The sequence below is a fragment of the Haliotis rufescens genome, unplaced genomic scaffold (assembly GCF_023055435.1).
Source record: "Haliotis rufescens isolate VD_foot unplaced genomic scaffold, xgHalRufe1.0.p SCAF_1, whole genome shotgun sequence".
NCBI classification, from domain to species: domain Eukaryota; kingdom Metazoa; phylum Mollusca; class Gastropoda; order Lepetellida; family Haliotidae; genus Haliotis; species Haliotis rufescens.
This window is the reverse complement of record NW_025963779.1, coordinates 36,309,570-36,336,152: the sequence shown is the minus strand read 5'-3', so window position 1 is coordinate 36,336,152 and position 26,583 is coordinate 36,309,570. Positions and strand designations below refer to the sequence as shown.

Genomic DNA, 26,583 nt, shown 5'->3' with positions numbered 1-26,583 from the left:
CCTATTATGTTTCTAGGTTTGTCAGCACCATACCCGTGCTCGTGTGTTTCACCGAAGTGGTAAACGCCTGAGACCTGCATCACTTCGGGCTTTCCTCCCACATTTAGCAGACATGCCGCGATATAACTGGAATATTCTTAAAAGCGGCCCTTAAACCCACCTCACTCACTAAAGTATTATTTACTCTTTCACCGGAGCCTTCTCGACGTGCATGTCCAAAACTTGGAGACCTTGAAGCTGCGGTGTGTGTTATCAATGATGTGTGTTGTCGACAGGAAGTCCAAGGTGCGTGTAGACGACGCATGCCTCGTCCATGACACTATTAGCTAGATATCTAGATAAAAAACAACGTGTTTATCTGTTTTCATACAAGAGCTCAAATTTATGTTTCACCAAATGTTTATATTTTAATGTTCCTTATTATTGGATCTCCTCGATCCATTGTTAGTATTAGCAATACTATGTATTTTGCCATAAGCATCATCATCATCATCATCATCATCATCATCATCATAATTATTTTTACTGTTAGTGGTAGTGTCATCCTCATCAAATTTTCTACTTTCATTAAACATTCATCATTACATTTGTCATTGTTATGATTGTTTTATCATTCTAATAATTAATCTCGTTTTTGGTGGTTAAAATTAATAGTGATATTATTAATAAATTGTAAGTTGCATTAGCAACATAACTATTTCCACCATTAATCAAAAGGCATAGGTAAACATATATTAATCAGCAAACATCACAGCATCAAACATCTTGTTCAAAGCGTTGTAGAATGAAGTGAGCAAATAGTAAACAAGTCCTCATATTGAGTCACCTTGATAATTCTGTCTTCACCAACACTCCCGTAAGCCAGAAAGATAGTAACGTAACATTGTGACATCATGTTCCTCTTTGTTCTCCAGTCATTAACTTCGACGCAACGCGTTGTTGTTACCGACGGATTCGATTGGTTTGTAGTTTAGGTATGTTATCGAACATTGCTATCAATGCATAATGTATAAGTAACTCCCTATAATCGGACCCTCGTACCAAGAAGCAGTCTAAACTCTGTGACTGCCGTAAATCAATATTAACGACCGATCTAAGACCACTTTGAGGGACGTAGCCCAGGTTGGTGAATGAAACGATCGAAACCACAACCGGGCTTGGGAAGCTGTTTCGGCAACGGTTTGTTTTATAATTTATGGATATTCATGACCTTATTATGTCACTTGATATAAATACATACAATCATTTAAACTATGCATTAGTCAGATTTTATTCTTATGTCATCGTATAATTAATTTGCCTTTAGTCATAACTGAATACCGAATGTTGTCGCGTTATCGAGTCGTGATCGACATGAGATAAAATCCACCCGACCTCGTGGAATCGCCCATCTGTTGTTGTTTAGTATATGGGGAAAATATTTTGATACTGACTGAGGCCAAGGATTAATCAGAAACAGCAGCATGTGTCTGGCAAAGAAATGCCAAGCTATCTCCCCGATATGTCGAGTTATTAACGTGATATACGTCCTCAGTGTACATTAATGACGTGATATACGTCCTCAGTGTACATTTATGACGTGATATACGTTCATAGTGTACTATAATGACGTGATATACGTCCTCAGTGTAAAGTAATGACGTGATATACGTCCTCAGTGTACATTAATGACGTGATATACGTCCTCAGTGTACATTAATGACGTGATATACGTCCTCAGTGTACATTAATGACGTGATATACGTCCTCAGTGTACATTTATGACGTGATATACGTCCTCAGTGTACATTTATGACGTGATATACGTCCTCAGTGTAAATTAATGACGTGATATACGTCCTCATTGTATAGTAATGACGTGATATACGTCCTCAGTGTAAAGTAATGACGTGATATACGTCCTCAGTGTACATTAATGACGTGATATACGTCCTCAGTGTATAGTAATGACGTGATATACGTCCTCAGTGTAAAGTAATGACGTGATATACGTCCTCAGTGTACATTAATGACGTGATATACGTCCTCAGTGTACATTAATGACGTGACGTCACAATGCCGGAATCCATGCACTGGTGCGCGAGAAGTCATGTTGCACTAGTGCAGATACGATTTTTAGGAACTCAGTAATTTCTAAATCTGTGGGTAATAGAGTTCATTAAATTCACTGACGACGGTGATGGTGGACTTATGGGATTGTCATAAACATTCGCGCGGGGTATTCCCAGAATTGTCTGTGTTATTGTAAAGGAAATTATAGTTTTAAAGTCGACCAATACTGAAATAACCACCAACGTCAAGTTCCCGTGTTTCTCACTGCCCTCCGTAACTTATACGTGTTATTCCGCAAGGTATGTAATGAGATATATGATACTGGGCCATAGTCTTCATGTAACTAACACAATTACACCAAAACAATATATGCACCTTTTTGCTCTTGCCATGTATTTATTTTTACTTTAAAACTTCTCCACAAAATAACTTTGAACAGAAAGGAGGAACATTTCTTTCCCGTTTGGTTTTTCAGCTGCACAAATTGATATATTGTAGAATTGCGCATGTTGGGGTGTCCACGAAACATGTCAACCCTTCTCTTCTACTTTTGAATGTTCACAAGTGTCTTTACATGTAAATTAAAATGATAAGATTGTCTCTAAATTCAAAAAGTTAAAGTTAAGGTATCAGTGAATAAAACAACATGTGCACACAATGTAATCAATTACGTGTGGTGTACGAAATGCCTCTTTTCTCTGAACATGTCACACACTATTTGTACAAATTACAGTTAGATGAATGCATCTCTAAGCTTGGCCAGAACAGCTTTAATGAACCTTTCTATACACTTTCATTGTGGGATGCCATTGTCACATGTTTGTGGCCAGTATTACAATGGTGTAGATGTGGATGTATTCCTGCCGACTGCAGCACCGTCCGCGACAGCGTATCTAGTCCCTCTTCTCAAAGAGAAAAAGGAACATGGCATTTTTTACTCTTCTGGGGAATGCTTACCAAGCTTGAGGTAAATGCTAACCATGCATTCGTCTATAGACGTAGGGCTGGTACAGTTACTCCGTATGGCGTAACACTATTGCTTCTGTAAGTACCCGAGGAATTGGCCGCAGCTGATAGATCGTCGTGCACGTCGTTGTTCAACATCTGCTTAGTAGTTGACGTTGACAGTCATAGCTAAAGATTGAATTTGGTCATTTACCATCGTGTCTCCCGTTTCTCTTCAGACTATAAAGAAAATCGCATAACAGTGACCCTGATTAAACCCAGGAGCAAGGAGAACAGGGATTTGAATGAATGCTTTTAAATACACTACGTGTACATATTAACATAGTTTTAGATAACTACGTATTTGAGTAAAATGCGCAGAATATATCAACATAACCCACTAAATTTCGAGTTCTTGCGTACAAATACGCACGAACACTTTCAAAACACCAATAATTTAACACTATACGTCATTACCCAATGTAGACTTAACTGCGTGCCAGTAATACGTTACACGTCTTTATTTACCGATCAAATGCAGACATCACTTAATATATACATGAACTCTACAGCGTCGAATCTTGCACAAATTGTTGCATGAAACATCATTTAAAGCAAAATAATTATAATTGGTTATTATTAGTATATATGAACACAATAGACTCGACCTAATGGAGTAAAATATATTGAATACCCAATGACATCTATATATAAGATGTCAAAGACATATTTGGGGCACCAATATATTTGATCCACTTCAGAAAATTCAGAATTATGCATGTAAAAGATTTCTTGGTTTACCGTCACAAACTCCAAATGCTATGGCTGTGGGAGAATGTGGTAGATATCCGTTATATGTTCATTCATTTGTGCAATGTATAAAAATATTGGCCTAGATTAATACACATGTCAGATGATAGAATACAAAAAAGTCGTATGATATGTTAAAACACTTAGATGAATGTGATAGGAGAAATTGGGTAACAAATGTTAGAGAATCTTTATGTTTGATAGGTCTTGGGGAAGTCTGGTTCTCTCAAGGTGTTGGTAATATTGATTATTTAATAAGTATGATTAAACTTAGATTAAGAGATATTTCTTTTCAAGAGTGGCAAGCAAAATTAAAAGAAAGTACACGATTCGATTGTAACAGCAAATACAAATTTTCATTAAATACCGAACCATATGTGTATTGCAATAAATATTAAATGCATAGAAGATACTTAGCTCTTTTAAGAACTGGAGGTGCAAAAATTTACATAAATGTTGGAAGATGGAAAAATGTTGAAAAAAGTAAAAGAATCTGTCAGAATTATAATTTAAATGAGTTAGAGGATGAATTCCACATAATAATGAAATACCCATGTTTTAATGATTTTAGAAATCTTTTTGTACCAAAGAAATATTTAATGTTTTGTTAATTTAATGAATGATTATGATCCAGCTATAGTAGAAAACTTGCTAAAATTCTGTAAAGCTTCACTTGTGAGGAGAGCATGTTATCATTAATTACTTTACACTCTGTTATCATTGAATATATAAGTATGATAAACCGCCATCACCTTGATGTATAATTTGTATTTTCGTATACTTTGTATACTTTGTATATGGGTCTAAGGCCTCAAGTACAAAATAAAAGATTGAAAAAAAAGACATCTATAAATACCCTGTGAGGATTTTTCAATAGCTCAAACATTTATAACTGACATGCTGTTGGAAGCTGCGTCAAACTCCCCGACGTGTACTCCACCCTCAATAGCTGACATAGTATTTTATCAAGATCACGTGGACCAATCAGATCTCATCATTCTGACATCCGATCCCCGACGTGTCATACCAAAAAACGTTAGAAGATGGTACTTGTTGTTACCCTACCTGGCGCTCGGCATTAAGGGACTAAAACAAGGACTGGTCGGCTCGGAGTCAGTATACTGTGTCTGAATGGTGTATTCGTGTTAAATTGCGGCATGGTATCTCAGTATGCTAGCACTATAAAATTGGCATGAATCCTACTAGTACAAGCAGTCACTCACACACACGAATATATCAATATTCAACCAGTAAATTGTGTTTTTAAGAACAAATAGCTGGATATTAGATGAAAGATATACAGATTTTGTAATATAGAAACTGATACACCATCCCTACACACTTTCACTTAATCGACCCGTAAAGACAGGGGTTTAAGTAGGTCTTCAGCAACCCATGCTTGCCGTAAAAGGCCAATTTGCTTGTTGTAAGAGGCGACTAACGGGATCGGATGGTCAAGCTTGCTGACTTGGTTGATGCATGTCATCGTATCCCAATTGTGTGGATGGATGCTTATGATGTCAATCACTGGATTGTCTGGTCCAGACTTGATTTTATTTTACAGACCGCCGTCATATAGCTGGAATAATGCTGAGAGTGGCATTAAACAACAAACAAACAAACAAACAAACAAAAACAGAACACAGCTGAGAATTTGTACAAACATTTATGTAATATTCTTTCCACTTTGAACTTTATATCATGATTATTTTACACAACTTGGATAGTTTTCTCAATGTTCCCAATCTGTCTGCTAAAGAGAAAATACATTTTATACATGTTAGGTTTAATCTAATAATATTTAAGGATGTGTTGTTTCCTCTCTTCTTTAAATGAAGGACACTTAAACAAGTCGTGTTATCAACTGAGTTTCAAGGCCATTGAAAAGTACATTTGCAACCATGTCAAGGTCACTTTTACCTGTATTTTAACAAGAAGTAAAATTGGACCTAGGGCATCCAACAGGTGCGATTCTCTTGTGTAAGTCAGGCAGTCCATGGCGACATTGCTGGTCGTCTTACCTGCACACTACCCTTACACAGCGGCAGTGTTAGTTTACGTGTTAATCATCACACACGGGTATTGTCCATGGAAACAGATACTGCTTCCTTGCAGCTACTGTACCCGATCTATTTCCAGAGAATTCCACAATATAAGGGCGGTCGGGTAGTGGTTAAAGCTTTCGCTCGTCACGCCGAAGACCCGGGTACAATGTGTGAAGCCCATTTCTGGTGTCCCCTGCCGTGATATTGCTGGAATATTGCTAGAAGCGGTGTAAAACCATACCCACTCACTCACTCCACAATATAACCTCACAACCCAATTGCTTGACAATTTGGAATAAAATGAGTGTGCCACACTATTGATTCAATTGTGTGAGTGATTGTACAGGGGTTTACTCCGCTTCAATACTTGTATTAACATTAATTTTAAACTTACTTTTGCTATTTATTCTGTCAAAACTTGACTGATACCAAAGAATCTCTGGGACTAAGTGTCAGTCTACCCCATTACAAGAAACACGAGATGATAGTCCTTTAACAACTTTAATGATGTAACAAAATAGGTTGTAAACATGTGTTCTGAGTCACGCGTGAGAATTCCACACTTGTCTTCTTTGTAGGAACAAAAAAAATCCGCGTAATCAGAGTGTTTGACTGTTGTGTTCATTTAGTAATAAATAAATTGCAGCCCCTCCGTGGCGTCTAGCAATATTTTTCTGCGTTTGTTTCCATAAAACGAAAACAAATTAGGCCACGCCCACTTAGAAGCTACTGTTTCCTAATTGGCTGATTTATTGCCCTGAACGATGTCACTGATTACGTACTGTTGTTAGTAGTTTTTAGTGTGTTGATCATTAAATAATCACTGCTGACTATATTTATTAATAAGCATTAACTTCGTTATATTTTACGTGTATACCTCCATAAACGCCAAAAGATATGGAAGTCAATTCTTAATAAATGTAAACGCATGTATACCTTCTCATTAGTTTAAGTAGTCTTTGGATTCAAGGGCACGGCGAACCAGTCGGCGAAGGCCCACATTTCGCTGTGCAGATTTGCGCCATTATCTGTTCCAGGATCTGATGATTTGGGGTTTGAGTCGCATATTCACGCTGATTGAAAAACTTGTCAGCACCGTACCCGTGCTTGTGGGCTTGACGAGGTAAACCTCCAAGACCTGCATCACATTCGGCTTTTGCTTCAGCAGGAGCTGACACGCCGTGATATAACAGAAATATTGTTGAAACTGGTTAAACCCGACTCACTTATTTACTCATGCCGCAGCGATAATGTCACTTCCACCTGGCCCAATTCATTTATTTGCAGCAATAGAATTTGTTTAACAGAACGATCGGACTGTTTATGCAAATGTTGGTACGTTGTATATGAAATTTTTAAGTACCAATAAACGGAACATATTGCAGAAAAACTGCAGTTCACAGTATCCTCTCTTATGACACATCAGATCTGCCTCCAGATCAATACCGTGAGGCTTCCGGATGCCATTAGGTCCCCAGCAACCTATATGTTTGTAATAGACTAAGTTTGTTTGTTTGTTTGTTTGTTGTTTAACGTCGCTATATGACGGCGGTCTGTAAATAATCGAGTCTGGACCTGGCAGCTGAATAGTTGACATCATGAGCATTGATGAACGCAATTGGGATCGATGACATGCATCAACCAAGTCAGCGAACCTGACCTTCCGATCCCGTTAGTCGCCTCCATCGACAAGCAAAGTCGCCTTTCACAGCAAGCATGGGTTGCTGAAGACCTATTCTCACAGGGAGGGGGCAAGGGTGGCCCAGTCGTCTAAGGCGCCGCGATTCGCTGTGCAGAGTTGCGTCCCTTGGGCACGCCAGAAACCTAGGATTGTGGGTTCGAATCCCGGTTCGCCCCGATTATGTTTCTAGGTTTGTCAGCACCATATCCGTGCTCGTGGGTTTCACCGAAGTGGTAAACGTCTGAGACCTGCATCACTTTGGGCTTTCCTCCCACATTTAGCTGACACGCCGTGATATAACTGGAATAATATTAAAAACGGCGTTAAACCCAGCTCACTCACTCACTCACTCACTTACCGGGATCTACACGGGTTAGTGAGACTTACTGGTTCGGTGACTTGTCTGATGTTGAACCCGATGGCGTGGGGTGTTGTTCAATAAGTCACTGGTTTGTCTGGTCCAGACTTGACTATTTACAGGCCGCTGTGATATTGCTGAACTATTGCTGAACTATTGCCGACCACGACGTTTAACAACAAACCAAAAACACTCACTAAAATAATTAGGTAACGTGTTATAAAAGCTGCTTTTATCTGACCAATATAGCAAGAGCTTGCAAGTATCATCAAAGATTAAACTCCGCCCTTTGTTCTTCGATGCAGCCAATGAAACGGACTCCCTGAAGCCCAGATAATTCGTTGAGATGACATAAAAGTAACTTGTTAATACAAAAGATAAGCAGTAATCTTCACTCGTGACTCCGGCTTTGTAAACAAGTGTTTCCCCAGGGTAAGTGTGCATTCACTCGTGTTAACGCAGACCTGGCGAAGAGAGGCGCTATTGGTAGGTGAATTCACTGATGTTTGCCGTGTGTTTCACGCATGCAGTATTACATGCACAGGTTGGTGAAGGACGATGCCAGCGTCTCGCGCATTAACATTTACGCCGGACATAGATAATAATTTTGTAGTTGATAATAACACTTGTGTCGTACCAAGAAACGATGTTATACTTGTAGGTTAAGTATGATTCTGATTCGTGTGAATCCGATGAAGGTGAGGCTGGAAAGGCTTTTTATCCCCTGGGGACTGTGGAATGTCGTTTTGTTTGTTTGGGGTTATTTTTTATATTTGCCCGTTTGTTTCTATTGTAATATATCTCATTTATCTATCTATTTGGTGTAATATGTATTGATTTTATTATTGTTAATTATATTGTAAAGTGTGTGTGTGTGTGTGGGGGGGGGGGGGGGGGGGGGGGGTGGAACCGGTGGGCCAGTGGTCTGATTTCCTTTTCAGAGTTGCGCCCCTTATCCGTGACAGGATCCGCGGGTCGTGAACTGGAAACCAAAATTCGCTCTGAGTATGAAACTTGGTCTGTCATGCCCGTGGGTTTCACAAGATGTAGCATTAAGTTGTTGTATAACAGAGATGGTGTTCAAAGCACCTTGTACGCCAACCGTAAAAGTATCAATATCATGCGATTTGAGATGTTTTCAAAGATGCCTTTCAAGAAAGCAAGAATTTCTAGTATATCTACCCGATTTACAGGAAACAAAACATGGATTAGCTAGATTTGACCGTCATTTGACAGTCATGTTTATTCAGTGATTTCGGTGGACCTTGGCGTTGGCATGCGGTTGACCTCTGATTAGGCCGTTATCAACACGCGTCAAATTCATTCAACACTTTTTGTCAACAGAGACATCCAGCCAGTGTTATCTATGTTTTTGAGTCCACATAATTTATTCATAGACAAGCTTTGTCTGAAGTAAGCCGCTTTTGGTTCAACGCGCGAAGACGTGTACAAGAACTGCACCAACTTTCGGACGCCACCGACCGAAGACAGGAACGTAGAAGTAGGATACAAGGTTTTCATTGTTTCGTAAGATTTTCACTCTCACACACTCTGTAGTATCAAAGAAGAAGGATTTTATTATTTTAATGCGACTTTTCAGAACTGATGCTTGTACCTTTGTCAATAGGACTCCGTTATTCGCCTGCAGCACGTTCTACGTGTGCTTCGCGAAATGTTTCCGCTGTTAGTTTGCATAATGTGCAGTGTCCTTCTGTCTGCTGCTGGTAGTTTGCATAATGTACAGTGTCCTTCTGTCTGCTGCTGGTAGTTTGCATAATGTACAGTGTCCTTCTGTCTGCTGCTGGTAGTTTTCACGCGTCGCTTATATACCTAACATATCTTATCTTTCGAATTATATTTATTGTTTCGAATCCTATGATAGGGTTCCATTTGTCGATTCCCACAGAGATCGCTTCTTGCGTCAGCGACAGGTTTTGTCTCCACAAAACTCAATCACCATGAGTTAATAAGTTGAAAAGTATTTAGTAAGACCGAACTAAAGCGGTTGGGCTTTCCTACAGACAGGGTCGGTCTGTATTTGTAACATTAAAATAACATGCCGTATTTTGTTTATGTTGGAATTGAAACAACGGCCACCACAAAGTGGGCCGGAGGATATAGGAACGGTGTTCGTCCGTCCGCCCGCTTCTCAAAGGGGACAAAGTTTCGCAAAAACTATTAAAGTCTCAAATTGGTGTCGTGTGTAAATTCATTTTGTACATAGTTATGGCCCTTACTGAAATGGGGACATGTTTACTCAGAAACTACTGAAGTTGCATGAATGACAGTTAACATGCTTATATATGAGTTGAAGACTGAGTTCGAAAATTGGCCCCGTAAATTATTTTATTACATAATTAGAGCCCTTAATCCATGTTACTTTACTTTGTGCATAATGTGTGCAATGGGGACAAGTTTTCTCAGAAACTACTGAAGTTGCGTGAATGAAAGTTTCCATGCTTATCTATGAGATACTTGTCAAAGAGATACTTATCAAGACTGAGTTGGGTTTTTTCCAGAGAAATATGGCCTTTTGTGTGTATTAATTTCACATTTAATCATTTTTTCTGATGACATAAAGCCCAAGTGCCAATCTCTTCTACAGGCCTTATAAGATTCTTTTTATAGCTTTTTATAGCTTATATTCATTACGACATGAACAAACACAATTCTAATGGGCGCCATGGCGGGGTACAGTGACAAAGCTGTTTTCTTGTTTGGTCTCGCTGTACACTATTGCAGAACCCATTTTTTCGAGGTAACATCGTATTTGTGGAAGTAATGCAAGGGATCTTCACAACTAGTTTAATGGCGTGTCGGCACAATGTTGGATGGAGCCCGAGGCGACTTAAGTCTCAAATGTTTACAACTTTAAGGAAAGACACAAACATGGGCATGGTGCTGTCAAACTTAGGATCTCACTCAGTACCCACGATCATCGGATCCTGGTACGGCAAAGGGGCGCAAGGCTTCAAAACATATTGCGCGTGGAATCCCCCTGGGACATCATTGCCCCAAGGGGCGGTCGGTAGCTTAGTGGTTAAAGCGTTCGCTCGTCACGCCGAAGACCCGGGTTCGATTCCCGACATGGGTACAATGTGTGAAGCCCATGTGTCCCCCGCCGTGATATTGCTGGAATAGTGCTAAAAGCGGTGCAAAACCATACTCACTCTCTCACTCACTCACTCACTGCCCCAAGGCTCAGGTGATTGGAGGGTTAGATAAATTAAACATGTCCATATTCACCCGTTTTCAAATTATGTTGCTGTTATAGGATAGCAAATGTGGTTTACTGTTTTCAGAAAGCACGTTCCTTACTTTGCCATATTTTTGTCTGTTCCAGACGTTTTGCCATAGTTCCCTGCATTGTCCCCCAAAATGCTTGTACCGGAAGAATGGCTATGGATGGTGATAGTTGGTTTCATCATCGCCTTTGTACTGGCGTTTGGCATCGGCGCCAATGACGTCGCCAACTCCTTTGGTACATCTGTGGGTGCCAAGGTACTCAGCCTCCGACAAGCATGCATCTTGGCCACCATATTTGAAGTTGCAGGCGCCATCCTTATTGGTAAGTACCGTCCGATATTCTTCTTTTATTTTCTCTCGGAGTGTAGGGTGGGGGAGGTACTTTTGCCCGACTGGTTCCATTACCCATATGGGTATAAGGCGCCAGGGTAGCCTAGTGGTGAAAGCGTTTGCTATTTACGCCAGCCCGGGTTTGAATCTCACATGTGTACAATGCGTGAAGCCTATTTCCACCGTGACGTTAAACCCGGGATACCGCGTTAGAAAAGGGGACCCAATTAACTTATGCTTGTTGTAAAATGGTGCGGGTGGTCATGCTCGTTGACTTGGTTGATTACGTGCCATCCTACCCAGACGACGTGGACCGTTGCTCATAATATCAATCACTGGTTTGTCTGGCCAAGGCTCGATTACTTGCGTCCTTGATGCAATACAACTAGAATCTTACTGACTGCGCCCTAAAATATCATTCACTCGATCACATGGGCGCAGTATGTGCTACCCTGTATTTGAACCCGTTCATGGGTCAAGATATCCCTTTACAGTTAAATTGGTACACATGAACGGGTTGCTGTCAGGGTGTGGCTTGACCGGGTCAGGACCTGGACATAATCCTGTAAATGCGGGCGAATGCTTCACATGGTTGGAGCACGTTTCCACCACGAGTGAGGGAAGATAAGACGGATAGGCATCAAGATAAACTCGTGTCCAATAGTAAAATTGCTCTGGCACGTTCAGTGAATGTAAAGCATTACTGATATTACTATGTCGCGTTCAGTGAATGTAAAGAATGACTGACATAACTCTGGCGCGTTCAGTGAATGTAAAGAATGATTGACATTACTCTGGCGCGTTCAGTGAATTTAAAGAATGACTGACATTACTCTGGCGCGTTCAGTGAATGTAAAGAATGACTGACATTACTCTGGCGCGTTCAGTGAATGAAAAGAATGACTGACATTACTCTGGCGCGTTCAGTGAATGTAAAGAATGACTGACATTACTCTGGCGCGTTCAGTGAATGTAAAGAATGACTGACATTACTCTGGCGCGTTCAGTGAATGAAAAGAATGACTGACATTACTCTGGCGCGTTCAGTGAATGTAAAGAATGACTGACATTACTCTGGCGCGTTCAGTGAATGTAAAGAATGACTGACATTACTCTGGCGCGTTCAGTGAATGTAAAGAATGACTGACATTACTCTGGCGCGTTCAGTGAATGTAAAGAATGACTGACATTACTCTGGCGCGTTCAGTGAATGTAAAGAATGACTGACATTACTCTGGCGCGTTCAGTGAATGTAAAGAATGACTGACATTACACTGGCGCGTTCAGTGAATGTAAAGAATGACTGACATTACTCTGGCGCGTTCAGTGAATGTAAAGAATGACTGACATTACTCTGGCGCGTTCAGTGAATGTAAAGAATGACTGACATTACTCTGGCGCGTTCAGTGAATGTAAAGAATGACTGACATTACTCTGGCGCGTTCAGTGAATGTAAAGAATGACTGACATTACTCTGGCGCGTTCAGTGAATGTAAAGAATGACTGACATTACTCTGGCGCGTTCAGTGAATGTAAAGAATGACTGATATTACTCTGGCGCGTTCAGTGAATGTAAAGAATGACTGACATTACTCTGGCACGTTCAGTAAATGTAAAGAATGACTGACATTACTCTGGCGCGTCCAGTTAATGTAAAGCATGATTGTCGTGACTCTTGCGTGTACCGAATGTAAAGGATGATTGACGTTTTATAACATGTTCCTGTGAATTCAAAGAATGATTGCTATTACACATGTGCGACCTCTGGAAGATAAGAATGATTGACGTAAGAATGACTGACGTAACAAATGATCTTCACATCTTCGGAGGTGTGCACCAACAGTAGTCATACACATGTCACTCTACAAAGTATCCACTTGACACTCTTTACCGTATCAGTTTACTGAAGGAAAACAACAGTTCATGGAGAAGAACTATCCCCTGATAGGGGATCTGCTCCAATATTCTCATTCCACCTGAATCTGATCGCCTCCACAGACTAACAATCAAGCAATATGATAGGGCTATGGTTTAATGGCACTCACGATGAATAGAAGATTAATGGAGTACGAAGGAAGGGATGGGCGATAAATATTGTATCCCTTACATTCGGACAATCATTCGAAACTTCGCACTTACCGATTTTTCGAAGCTGCGTATTCGCTATGTAATTACTCGCGGTCCCGTGTGCGACATACGCTGTTAGTCGGAAAGCGCACGTTAAATCCCCAACCTCAGTCAGTCTGTCGCGGTCATTTGACAGTTCTCTTTGGGTTTTTGTGGCATGGGTTTTTGCCGTGTTTGCGTTTACGACCACACAACCACGTTATTTTTCTGAGAAGTGGAAAGGAACTGCAATCGGTACTTGTATCCCATCCTTTTCGTATGGGCCGATTAATGGTCGGATGGTTATAATGGGTACAATTTCCTATTAATTTCTGTACCTGGAAACTTTAGGGAAGTGATTCAGTTCTAACGTTTGAAATTGCAAACTGTCCAAAGTATTCCAAATGGTGTGCACACACATGTAAATGTCATTTGGTTTTGTGTCGCTAACATAACACGCATGTCAGGATAATGGACAGGTATGAACACTGATGTTAGTGTGTGCGTTCCTCCAACATTCCCATACATTCCCAAACTTGGCATACATGTAAATATAACCCAATGATTCGGAATGTCTGGAAATGTGTGCATATATATAATTAATATCAACACTATTCCAAACGTCAGGAAATACATTCAGTCGCTATATAAGTGCAAAAATGACATCCATTTCATCTCACCTCACTTACGTACTGGTCATGGGGCACGGGTGGCCCAGTCGTCTAAGGAACCGCATTTTGCTGTGCAGAGTTGCGTCCCTTTCCCCAGAAACCTATGATTATGGGTTCGAATCTCGGTTAGCCCCGATCATGTTTCTCCGTTTCTCACAGCACCATAATGTGGTTTTCATGGGTTACACAAAAAGTGGTAAAAGTCCGAGACCTGCAGTCGCTTAGTGCTATCATCCCACATTAAGCTGACACGTCGTGATATAATTGAAATAGTATTAAAAGCGGCGTTAAACCCAACTCACCTGCTCACTATGAACTTAGTGATATGGGTGAGCAAGTTATAATAACCTGACGTAAAACAGAAATACTGTTCAAAGCACTGACCGAAAAGAACCCATTAAGCTCGCCCAAATCCCGGGCATTCAATTACTAAATGAAGTGTGTTTCGCCTAACCGGTGATCGTCAATGTTAGTTGTTCGTCTGTTAAACTGTAATTGTGTGATGCCACCATACTTATGCTCAAAGCGGCGTTTAACTCCTTACTCGTTAACTCTTGACTGGCAAAACAGGTAAAACGAAACGTAAATGTGATACAAATGATCACTAACTGGGCTTCGAGAACGAGACTTCATTTCTCGTTGTCCACCGGCCATTTGGTATATCGTATGTCATTCAAGGACCAGAAGCGGTTCGCTGCATTGCAAAGTACGGACTTAAACAGGGTCTCAGCCCTTTGAGCAGTACACAGTTTTATGGTGCGCTTCATGATGATATCATGTGTTATATCCTGGTGTAGATATCAACGGCAGAGCAGTAATAACTTGATATCTGAACGCCTTGATATCTGAGTCTTCATTGTTGCAGGATCCCGAGTGTCAGACACAATACGGAAGGGTATTATCGACGTGAGTGCATATAATGGCAGCGAGGCCTTACTCATGGTGGGCAATGTTGCCGCTCTCTCAGGTGGGTCAACTTGTTCCCTTCTTGCCCTCTTGATATGAGAAAAAAACATTAGTCCCACATACATGTAGATGTGTGCCACATACACTCAAACGGTGGTACAGCTACACACATTAAAACACTTGCACCTATTGACAGTGAACCTTGTATTGCGACAGTCTCCCTTTAGCGTTCTAGAAACAAATGATCGTGGGATCGAATCCAGATGATCTTTCTTGCTTTGTCAGCACCAACCGGTGCTCCTGTGTTTCACGATCATGGCAAACGTTACCTGCATCACTTCCTCCCACAGACCCATGAAGATTCCAGGGTAGAATAGGTCTTCAGCAACTCATGCTTGGCGTAAAAGGTGACTATACTTGTCGTAAAAGGCGTCTAACGGGATAGGGTGGTCAGGCTCCTGACTTGGTTGATGCATGTCATCGATACCCAATTGCGTGGATCGATGCTCATGATATCAATCAATGGATTGTCTGGTCCAGACTCGATTATTTACAGACCGCCGTCATATAGCTGGAATATTGCTGAGTGCGGCGTTAAACAACAAACCAACCAACCAACGTTCTCGCACAACAAGCAGACACGCCGTGATACAACTGAAATGCTGTTCAAAGCGGCGTTAAAACCAACTCATTCACACACTCACTAATGTATCTAATTTATCTCACAGGATCTTGTGTGATGCTGATCGGGGCAACAATAGCCAGCCTGCCAATCTCCGCGACACACAGCATTGTCGGGGCTACCATAGGTTTCTCTGTAGTGGCTCATGGCGCCCGAGGCATCGGCTGGATGAAGTTAGGCCTGATCAGTAAGTAGTGTATTGAAAAAACTGTGAGCTCCGATTCTTGGCCTTGGCAACATACCCAAAAACAAGGGGAGGGAGGACAATGCCTTACACCCCGATAGAACGAACCCACGATTGTAGAGGGGCGGTGGTAGCTTAGTGTTAAAGCGTTTGCTCGTCACGCCGAAGACCGGGTTCGATTCCCAAAATGGGTACAATGTGAGAAGCCAATTTCGGATGTCCCCCGCCGTGATATTGCTGGAATATTACTAGAAGCGGCGTAAAAACCATACACACACACGAGTGTGGTCGAAGTGTTCTTGGGTGGAGATGAAATAATAATCACTGTATCAACTTGTCAGCGCTTCACAAAGCGTTGTCAACGCTTCACAAAGCGTTCTCAACGCGTGGTGTGACGTTATAGCACCGCTGGCTCTGGATCTTTAGATCTCTGCGTCAGGAAATATGAATAATGATCATGTGAAAGGAAACGAATAGAGGCAGCTGACTTGAATAATCCTGACTGCATTTATATACATGACACCGTACGTCTTTGTGAGGGATATCTTGTCACAATGACTCGTTCAAAAGGCTACCTTAGTATGAACTAATTGTATTCAGTTCGCTTGAAAGATGTTGAGTTTTGTGTTCAAGGTGAGCTTCGACAAAATCATTCTTTGTGTGCTTGTGGATACGCTCTAGTGAACACGTATGGGTGACAACAATTATCGATCAACTCTTATCGATTTCAATTCCCGGCGCCTACGTCACAGTACCATCTGGTGTAGCACATGAAGACGCCTCAATTCCTGCACATGACGGCAATCCAGCTTGGTTTGTCCGTGTCTGACATGTTTAGCGAAACTTACAACCACTTGTTGCACGGTTGTCTTTTTTTTTTATTTTCTTTTGTTTAAAGCCGCTCTCAGCAATATTCCAGCTATATGACGGCGGCCTGTAAATAATCAAGTTTGGACAAGACAATCCAGTGATTGACATCATGAGCATCGATCCAAGCAATTGGGATACGAAGACATTCATCAACCAAGTCAGCGAGCCTGACCACCCGATCCCGTTAGTCGCCTCTTACGACAAGCATAATCGCCTATTATTGCCGTCAGAGGTGACTATGCTTGTCGTAAAAGGTGACTAAGGGGATCGAGTTGTCAGGCTCGTTGATGCATGTCATCGTATCCCAATTTCGTAGATCGATGCTCATCATGCCATGGGATTTACTTGCCAAGGAATGTTGCTGAGTGCGTCGTTAAACAACAAACAACAACAAAAACAACAAACACATTAGTCAAAGAAAGGTGCTGTCATTTTGTCCAACGGATATCCGTCATTTAGATCCTCAAAAGTGAAACTTATTCAACTTAAATTGTTGTTTTTTTCCTTTAGTACGGATGGCACGGGTGGCCCAGTCGTCTTAGTTCCCGCGATTCGCTGTGCAGAGTTGCGTCCCTTGGGCACGCCAGAAACCTATGATTGTGGGTTATGGGTTCGAATCTCGGTTCGCCCCGATTATGTTTCTAGGTTTGTCAGCACCATACCGTGCTCGTGGGTTTCCCCGGAGTGGTATATAAAAGGAATACTGTTAAAAGCAGCGTTAAACCCAACTCACTCACTCACTCCTTCAGTACGCTTCCTCTCAAAAAGTGTACGTATTGTGTTTCAGTTGGTAGCTGGTTCATCAGCCCAGTCATGTCCGGTATTGTTTCATCCGTCTTGTTTTTCCTGGTCCGCAAGTTCGTCCTCAATAAGGTGAGATCCCCCGACTTCCCTCTAAGAACATTCGATCGCTGTTTTGTCATTTCAGATAATGCTTCAATCATGATCCATATGCACATGCATAACTTTGTAATTTAATGACGCTTGCATATGTTTGTTCTTAATGGTCCCCTTTTTCATGGGAGTACAGTCTAGATTTAAGTATATGATCGCCTTAGCACTAAGATCGCTTCAAGAAAGGGACCCTGGGGTAGATCTTATTTGCTCTCATTGTGAAATGCCCACGAGCCAGCTCACCAACTCTGATGTATTTAATAAAGATGTCTTTATTGAACAAGAACGTTAATTACACTGTATAGGAATCAACTCTGGTTCGTAATAGCGGAGTTGCAATGTATACTCGACCTTTCTCTCTCCTCGGGACCGCCTCCGTGGTCTTGTGGTAGAGCGTCCGCCCGGAGAGCGGAAGGTCCAGGGTTCGATCCCGGGCCGCGTCATACAAAAAGACGTTAAAAGATTGTACTTGTTGTTACCCTGTCTGGCGCTCGGCATTAAGGGGCTAAAACAAGGACTGGTCGGCTCGGAGTCAGTATACTGTGTCTGAGTGGGGTATTCATGTTAAACTGCGGCATGGTATCTCAGTGAGCTAGCACTATAAATCGGCATCAGTCCGGACTAGTACAAGCAGCCACACACACACATACACGTGCATGCACGTCGCTATATAAGTGCAATAATCTTGGACGCGACGTTAAACCCAATTTCACCTCACCTCACCTTTCTCTCTCCACCAGGAAAAGCCCCTCGAACCAGGACTGCGTCTCCTCCCAGTGTTTTATGGCGTCACTGTGGTCATCAATGCCTTCTCCGTTTTCTACGAAGGATCTGAAAGTGAGTCTTCGATCAATAAGTTTTTCATATTTCTATATTTCTGAGCAGTGGTTAGGTAGCCGAGTGGTTAAAGCGTTGGCCAATCACGCCGAAGACCCGGGTTCGATTCTCCACATGGGTACGATTTCTCGCCATGATAATTGTCGAATATTGCTTGTATCCCTGTCCCTGTATTTCAGAGATGACTACTCTACTGTTCAAAACAGACACCCCCTGATCACACTGCGTGTGTTCTCCCCGGAACGGACATTTGTTTATGATCTGGGGGCGGGAAGAATTGACCCCAATTCGCTTATAAACCATGCTTGTCATAATAGTCGACTAAGATTAGGATCGGATGTTGACTCTGTGTGACCTTGCTGATTGCTAGTCATATTAACCCCACCACTTCATATTATCAACCACTGGTTTATCTGTCCGAGTGAGTGAGTGAGTAAGTATAATGCTGCTTTGAACAGTATACCAGTTTAATGTGGGAGGAAAGCCCAAAGTCATGCAGGTCTTGGTGCTGGCAAACCTACAAACATAATCGTGACGAACCGGGATTCGAACCCACGATCATAGGTGTCTGTCGCGGCCAAGGGACGCAACTCTGCACAGCGATTTGTGGCGCCTTAGACGACTGGGCCTCCCGTGCCACCTTATCTGTCCAAGACTCGACATATCTTACGTACTGCATGATTCCGGATTCTTACTATATTTAGAGTATCTACGTATTGCAATCTATTCATGTATCCATGGCAACATTATCCCTTATTTCAGTGTTGCACTTTGATCGTATTCCTCTGTATGGTGTCTTCATACTGTCGTTCGGCCTTGGCCTTGTGGTGGCGCTGCTTGTGTACTTCGTCATCGTTCCCTGGCAACGGAAAAGAATACAGGGTGAGTTGATTTATTTTAGGACCTCCACCCCATAAAAAAAGTCATATATAGTTTTTTCATATTCCATATGTGTGCATCTGGGATTCTTTGTGGTTTCAGCTTATACGGCCGTTGTGCGTCTCACTGAGTCCGAAGAGGGCGAGAAAACCGAGCCTAAAGTCGATATCTATGTACCACCCACACCGGAGTCAGGTATGGATATGAAACAGATGGAGACATTCGATTTACACAGTTGCGTCCCCTGAGTTGCGTCCCTTGGGTACGCCAGAAACCTATGATTGTGGGTTCAAATCCCGGTTCGCTCCAATTATGTTTCTAGGTTTGTCAGTATCTTACTGTGCTCGTGGATTTCACCAAGGTGGTAAACGTCTCGGACCTGCATCACTTCGGGCTTCCCTCCCACATTAAGCTGACACGCCGTGATATAACTAGTAAGAGGCGACTAACGGGAGCGTGTGGTCAGGCTCGCTGACTTGGTTGATGCATGTCATCGTATCCCAATTTCGTATACCGATGCTCATGATGTCCAGACTCGATAATTTACAGACCGCCGTCATATAGCTTGAATATTGCCGAGAGCGGCGTTAAACAACAAACAAAGAATGGGGTGAGTGAGTGAGTGAGTTGGGTTTAACGCCGCTTTTAACAGTATTCCAGTTATATCGCGGCGTGTCAGCTTAATGTGGGTGGAAAGCCCAAAGTGATGCAGGTCTCTGACGTTTACCACTTCGGTGAAACCCACGGGTATGGTGCTGACAAACCTAGAAACATAATCGGGGCGAACCCACAATCCTAGGTTTCTGGCGTGCCCGAGGGACGCGGCTCTGCACAGCGAATCGCGGCGCCTTAGACGACTGGGCCACCCGTGCCCCCTACAAACAAAGAAACAAACAAACAAAAATGAAGACTGTTCAAAGCGGCATTAAACCCAACACTGTGTCGGCTGTTAACCAAGCACGATATTTCATCGAATTCAGGACTCGCTGAGGAATGTCACGGCCACTTGAAGTAACCATAGTAACGTCTTGATATGTATTTCTGGAATATTTTTGAAGTGGCATTATCCGTACTTCCATTCGAAATTTGTAAGAAAAGAACCCATTTGTTTGTCCGATGAACCGTTGATGTCCGTTGACCCAACCTAGGTCATTTGCATAATGATTATGCATAATTCATAACAGGAAGTGATGTAAAGCACATATTCTACACTATCTTTCCCCAAAATAGTGATACCCCGATGACACTGAGTAGCCCCAGCTCCCCTTGAGTCGCCAATAGCAGATTACTTGTTTACCGATCTCACTTTAGAAAATCGGTATCGATCAATCGCAATTGATAAGTCATAGTAGTTGAACATTTAACGAAAACAAAAACATTTTGCCTATGACATATTTAATAGGTAAGTAAGCCTACTCTATTGCGATCCGTTGTAAATTAACTATCACGATAATACCTTGCTAATACTAATATACAACTGTCATGGCTGAAGTAGATCGCGAGTTGTTATTACCTAGTCGTCCTGTAGATAGTCCCTCATAGATATTCTTATTTGTTTCAGCCACCGGAGATAGTAACCACAACACAAAGGTATGTAGCTGATTTGTTTCAGATACAGTTACATGTACTTGTACATATTGTGTCTCGAAATATATATTTTTTCCAACTAAATAATGTTACCATAAACTATTAAAAATCGTTTTGGCCAATCCGGAACTAGATGTATATTGAAGTGTAAGCTGGAACAGGATATATCTTCATTGTCACGTGATGGTTTCAGGACGAGGCTGCAAATAACCAGGAAGACGAACAAACACATAAGTTGCTCAATGGCGGCCCTGAAGGTGAAAACTCTTTGCATTTAACCCAAACCCCAAACCCCAAACCCCTTTCATCTGTCACCAACAAAGTCCTGATAGTATTTGCTTCACTGTCTATTGATAGTCCATGCTAATAATGTGATATATGCAACACTTTTTACTATAGCTGGCTGGATTGGTATGAAATTGTACCCAATGTTCAATGTGGTTTGGTTCACTTGTTTTACCTTATTAGCCCTAGATAGTTCATTATGACGTATGCACAATAAAATGATCATGGGTTCGAATCCAAGATGCGCTCCATTGTGTTTCTTGGTTTGTCAGCACCATACCGTGGGTTTCTCCAAAGTGGTAACCCGTGAAGGTCCGGGGTAGAATAGGCCTTCAGCAACCCATGCTTGGCGTAAAAGGTGATTATGCTTGTCGTAAGAGGCGACTAACAGGATCGGGTGGTCAGGCTCGCTGACTTGGTTGTTGCATGTCATAGTATCCCAATTGCTTCGATCGATGCTCATGATGTCAATCACTGGATTGTCTGGTACAGACTCGATTATTTACAGACCGCCGTGATATAGCTGGAATATTGCTGAGTGTGGCGTTGAACAACAAACAAACAAAATCACCAAAGTGGTAAACGTCTAGGAACGGCATCACTTCGGTATTTCCTCCTGCATCAAGCTGACGCGCCATGATATAACTGGAATACCGCTTACTCACTGACATTCTTTTCGAGGTAGGTCGGTTGAGTAGCCAAGCGGTTAAAGTATTCGCTCGAACACCCATTGACCCGGGTTCGGCTCCCTGTATATATACAATTGGTAAAGTCCATTCCTGGTGTGCCCGGCCATGATATTGGTTGACTAGTGCTAAAAGATTAAAAAATAAAACTCACTGAAATCTGACGACGTTACCTTATTTTCAGCAGGTAAGGGAGACGCCGATGTGTCCATCAGCACCGGTGAAACGGAAGGGGAACTTGAAACAGACAATGAGGTCAGTCGGCGCTGATGCATTGAAAATTACCAGCTGATACCTATGAATTATGTCCCCACGAAAAGGCTGCTAATGGGGTTTTAAACAATGATTAATCATATAGACTAGATTTTGACACATTCGAAACATATTTTACTTAGAGACTGAAGTGTTCATATCGTCACCTTCATATTCTTTGCAGGCGCGACTAGCATTGGCTCGTAAGAATGTGGAAGACAAACCGGAAACGGCCAAACTTTTCTCATTCCTTCAAATTCTCACCGCAGTGTTTGGGTCATTTGCGCATGGCGGAAATGACGTCAGGTAAGATTTTCCCGTTGTTTATATTGTGCAAGGGGCATTTAATAAAAGGAAAGAGGCCTGAAATTATATCACAGTATATAGCTATATCACAGTGGTCTGAATCGAGCTAAAATACTGACTGACAGCAAAATACGCCGTCAGGGTATGATGGAACATTGTCACCCCCCGACCCTTATTGTATTGGGCTCCTACGGAAAGCATAGGGGTACTGGGGACCTATTCCTCCCCAGAATACTCGCACAGAAAACTGAATTCGAGAAACCAGGACATAAATGTTTGTCAGATAAAAATTAAATCTAATGATAAATCTGTTAGACGTTTGGGTTTGCAGACACCTTGAACCTATAACACGTGTGTCGTGCTCACTCACCAGTATAACAGTTATGTCATGACCGCATATAAATATTCGATCCAGGGCCAGTGGTTGATAGCATGAGCACAATTTGGTATAATGACACCTAACCAGGTTACTCACCAGAGGATATCAATTCACTCCTTACTTTATAATTTTGTGTTTTTAAACATTACCACTTACATGAAGAATATTGCGATTATTGTTGTTCATGGTATTAATGGTGATGGTATACACCTTATGCATTCATTTTGTCCAGTAATGCTATCGGCCCAGTGGTGGCGCTGTGGATGATATCAATCGATGGCACAGTATCACAGAAGGCAGCCACTCCTGTCTGGATCCTGCTGTACGGAGGTGTGGGAATCTCAATCGGACTGTGTGTTCTTGGCAGGAGAGTCATGAAGACCATGGGAGAAGATCTGTCCAAAGTAACACCATCTAGGTGGGTTATAGAATCACTGAGGAAGACTGGTCTGAAGTGGTGCCATCTATGTGTCTCATGTTAACATGGGGGAAGGACGGTCTAAAGTAACACGGTGTAGGTGTCTTCTGGTCACCTTAGGGGGGGGGGGGGGGGGGGGGGGGGGAGCAGTGTAAAGTAACACGATCCAGATGTCATATGGTCACATGTGGGAAGAACGGTCTAAGGTATCTGATCTAGGTGTCTTACGTCAACATTTGAAACTTTCTGCCTAAAACATCATCATCCAAATGAGGTATAGAACCACTGAGAAAGACAGGCCTACAGTAATGTGGTCCAGGTGTATAGTACCTTAGTGAGTGAGTGAGAATGATTTTACGCCACTTTTAGCACTATTCCAGCAATATCACGGCGGGCGACACCAGAAATGGGCTTCACACATTGTACCCATATCGGAAATCGAACCCGGGTCATCGGCGTGACGAGCGAACGCTTTAACCACTAGGTTACCCGACCGCCCTTATGGTACCTAAGAGAAAGAACGGTCCAAAGTAGTGGCATTTAGTTTAGAATTAAATTACACCAATGAAGACTGAAGGTCACGAAGAAAGCCGACTAAACAGTCGGGAACCTGTCAGATGGTCATACGTTCACGACTAAACCAACCACATGTAACTTGGCTTGTTTTGTGTTTCAGTGGGTTCTGCATCGAGATAGGTTCAGCGCTTACCGTCCTCATCGCGTCCAACATCGGCATCCCCATCAGCACCACCCACTGCAAAGTTGGCAGCATCGTCTTCGTCGGCAGAGTTCGATCCAACGAAAACGTGGATTGGAAATTGTTCCGGAACATCATCATTGCCTGGCTTGTGACCCTGCCCATCTCTGGATTGCTAAGTGCAGCAGCGTTTGCCGGGTTGAGAGAACTCATCTGATTGGCTGCTTACGACCACGTGATAATGACGATGTCATTAAGATGGACTCGATCTCGAAGAGCAATCTCATACTGCATCAACTGGGTATTCACATCTTTAGGTTAGTTTGTAAATTGATGAAGACGAGCTCTATTTTACAAAGAACACAGATTAGACAATATACCTTATTACCAGACAGGTCCTTGCTATAAAAGCCTTGAAACACGATTGGTCCATGTTGTATGCCTTGGTACAGAAGGGTCCATGTTATCTAAGCCATGATGCCAGACGGGTCCATGCCATGAAAACCTTGGTAACGGGTCCATGGTATCTAGGTCATGCTACCAGACGGCCCATCGTTATCAAACTCTTGATACCAGAGAGGTCCATTATCTAAGCCTTGGTACCAGGTGGATCCATCTCAAGGCATTCTCGGGTCCAAGTAAACGAACTTGTTCTGATGAATGAGTATTTTATTCTTTGCAGTCGTCACTGAAATCCCGACTTCATCTGCAAACTAGAAACTTACTGTTATAATTTGTTGTGAGATGTTGAAAAGAAGATTCTTAATGAGCTTGCTTATATGGGATGAATGCATTATATTAGTGCATGGTGATATATCTGGAAATTGTGTTTGGTGTAAAGATTTGATTGGTGTGAAAGGTATCCGAGTTATGTTGCGGAAGAGGGGCAAAAATCAGTCCCCCTATTTTTAATACCAAGGTCCTTTGATCAATGAGTCATACAGCCTTATAGGCAAGTATCGCTGTCGAGAAACCCAAACTTTATATTTTTATTATATGATAAATATGATTTATGCTGTACAAATGGTGCTGTTATGTCATTTGTACAGTGTATGTATCTATGTATGTGTGTACATTGATAGTGTGCAAGGCTTAGGCCATGTACAACTGTACACCAGATTCCATTAAAAAGATACAATGTCGTAAATTCAGTACATGTTCATGTTCATGTAAACTTGACACTTCCGGATGCCAGTGGGTATTTTCGTAGGAAGACGTGCGTACGCACATTATCAAAGGGTGATATCACTAATATGACAGTACACCCATGACGTCATCGGTCAGTCGGTACATTATATACTAGTATTCATCAACCCATATGATTTTGCAAATACAGTATATTTTTGCTAATTTGAAGGGAGATATGCTTTAATCGTGGCGTATGCGTAATTGGAAGTAGCTGTAGCAGATCGTTATGGTTTGTCTATGTTAAACATAGGTCGGCATGTGTATATGTGTAAGATTGTGCCATATGTGGCAGCTGAAGTTATGTCGCGGTACTGTGCTGTGATTAATCGTGATGATTTCGCATCATGGTTACATGATAATAACCCGTTTATCCTTCATCACTGTTTTCGATAGTATATCATCATAATAATATGCGTGTGTGTGTGTACAAACTAGATCCAGTCACCTTGTGATTGGATCAGACATGTTTGCTTCCTTTTGTGTCCAATGACTCAAAAAGACTCGTGTTTAACAACATATTAACACATTGTTCCTCATTAAATTGAAGAAACATTCAGAATAATTTTAGCTTTGATACATTTTTAAATAAACGTCCATACACAGGCAACTAAACTGATGCGATATTAATATGGTATATGATAACGAAACATTACTCCGATCTTTTACCTTTTTTACATGAAAGCACCCAGGAGTAGCGATTAGGCTTTGTTAAGTGGGGCTCTGGGGTTTCGTGACTTGACATACAGTCATATCAAAACGTCATACCTCCAAGTCCCGGTAGCCTCGCGGTGTTTAGGTTGTAGTGAGGACGGTATCAGGACAGTCACCTGTATCACTACAACGTGAGACCTTGATACGACTGTCCGACACAGCTGATGTAGTACCTACCTCTCACTCTGTGCCTTAAAGAAGCTGCTCAACCTTCTTCATTCCAACTGTCCAGGTGTTAGACGAGTCCTGATCCAAGCGGATGTGGTGATACGTCAACCCAACTCCCACTCCCAAACATCACTCCCCCAATACATTCCCACTCCCAACCATCACCACCCCCCACCCCCCATACATTCCCACTCCCAACCATCACCCCCACATCCAGCCAAACTCACACCCATCCCTCATCCACCCGACTCAAACCATATCTGGTACTATCATCTCAAGCCCAGGCCCCCGTCTACATTGATGGACAATTCGTTAGATGTAAAGCGATGTCGCCCATCCAGGACCACACTTGTCAAAAGCGTTAAGATATCTAGCCTCTGTAATAACGCTCTCTTCACCATACTCCAACC

The 26,583-nt window shown here is 42.1% G+C and overlaps 1 protein-coding gene across 11 annotated transcripts in view; it reads left to right on the top strand.

Moving 5' to 3' along the window:
- LOC124135683 (sodium-dependent phosphate transporter 1-A-like) overlaps window positions 1-26,114 on the top strand; it is a 37,341-nt gene extending 11,227 nt beyond the window's left edge. For 2 of the 11 annotated variants that reach the window (XM_046501142.2, XM_046501134.2), the window contains exons 2-14: window positions 11,235-11,459; window positions 15,110-15,211; window positions 15,879-16,019; window positions 17,674-17,759; window positions 18,521-18,617; window positions 19,380-19,499; window positions 19,599-19,691; window positions 21,058-21,086; window positions 21,277-21,340; window positions 22,239-22,309; window positions 22,491-22,612; window positions 23,224-23,409; window positions 24,086-26,114. In XM_046501142.2, the coding sequence (XP_046357098.2) occupies window positions 11,270-11,459; window positions 15,110-15,211; window positions 15,879-16,019; window positions 17,674-17,759; window positions 18,521-18,617; window positions 19,380-19,499; window positions 19,599-19,691; window positions 21,058-21,086; window positions 21,277-21,340; window positions 22,239-22,309; window positions 22,491-22,612; window positions 23,224-23,409; window positions 24,086-24,323 (1,539 nt within the window). In that variant the 5' untranslated portion in view covers window positions 11,235-11,269 and the 3' untranslated portion in view covers window positions 24,324-26,114. The other 9 variants (XM_046501140.2, XM_046501135.2, XM_046501136.2 and 6 more) reach the window with 9 other exon arrangements.
- The last annotated feature ends 469 nt before the right edge of the window (window positions 26,115-26,583 follow it).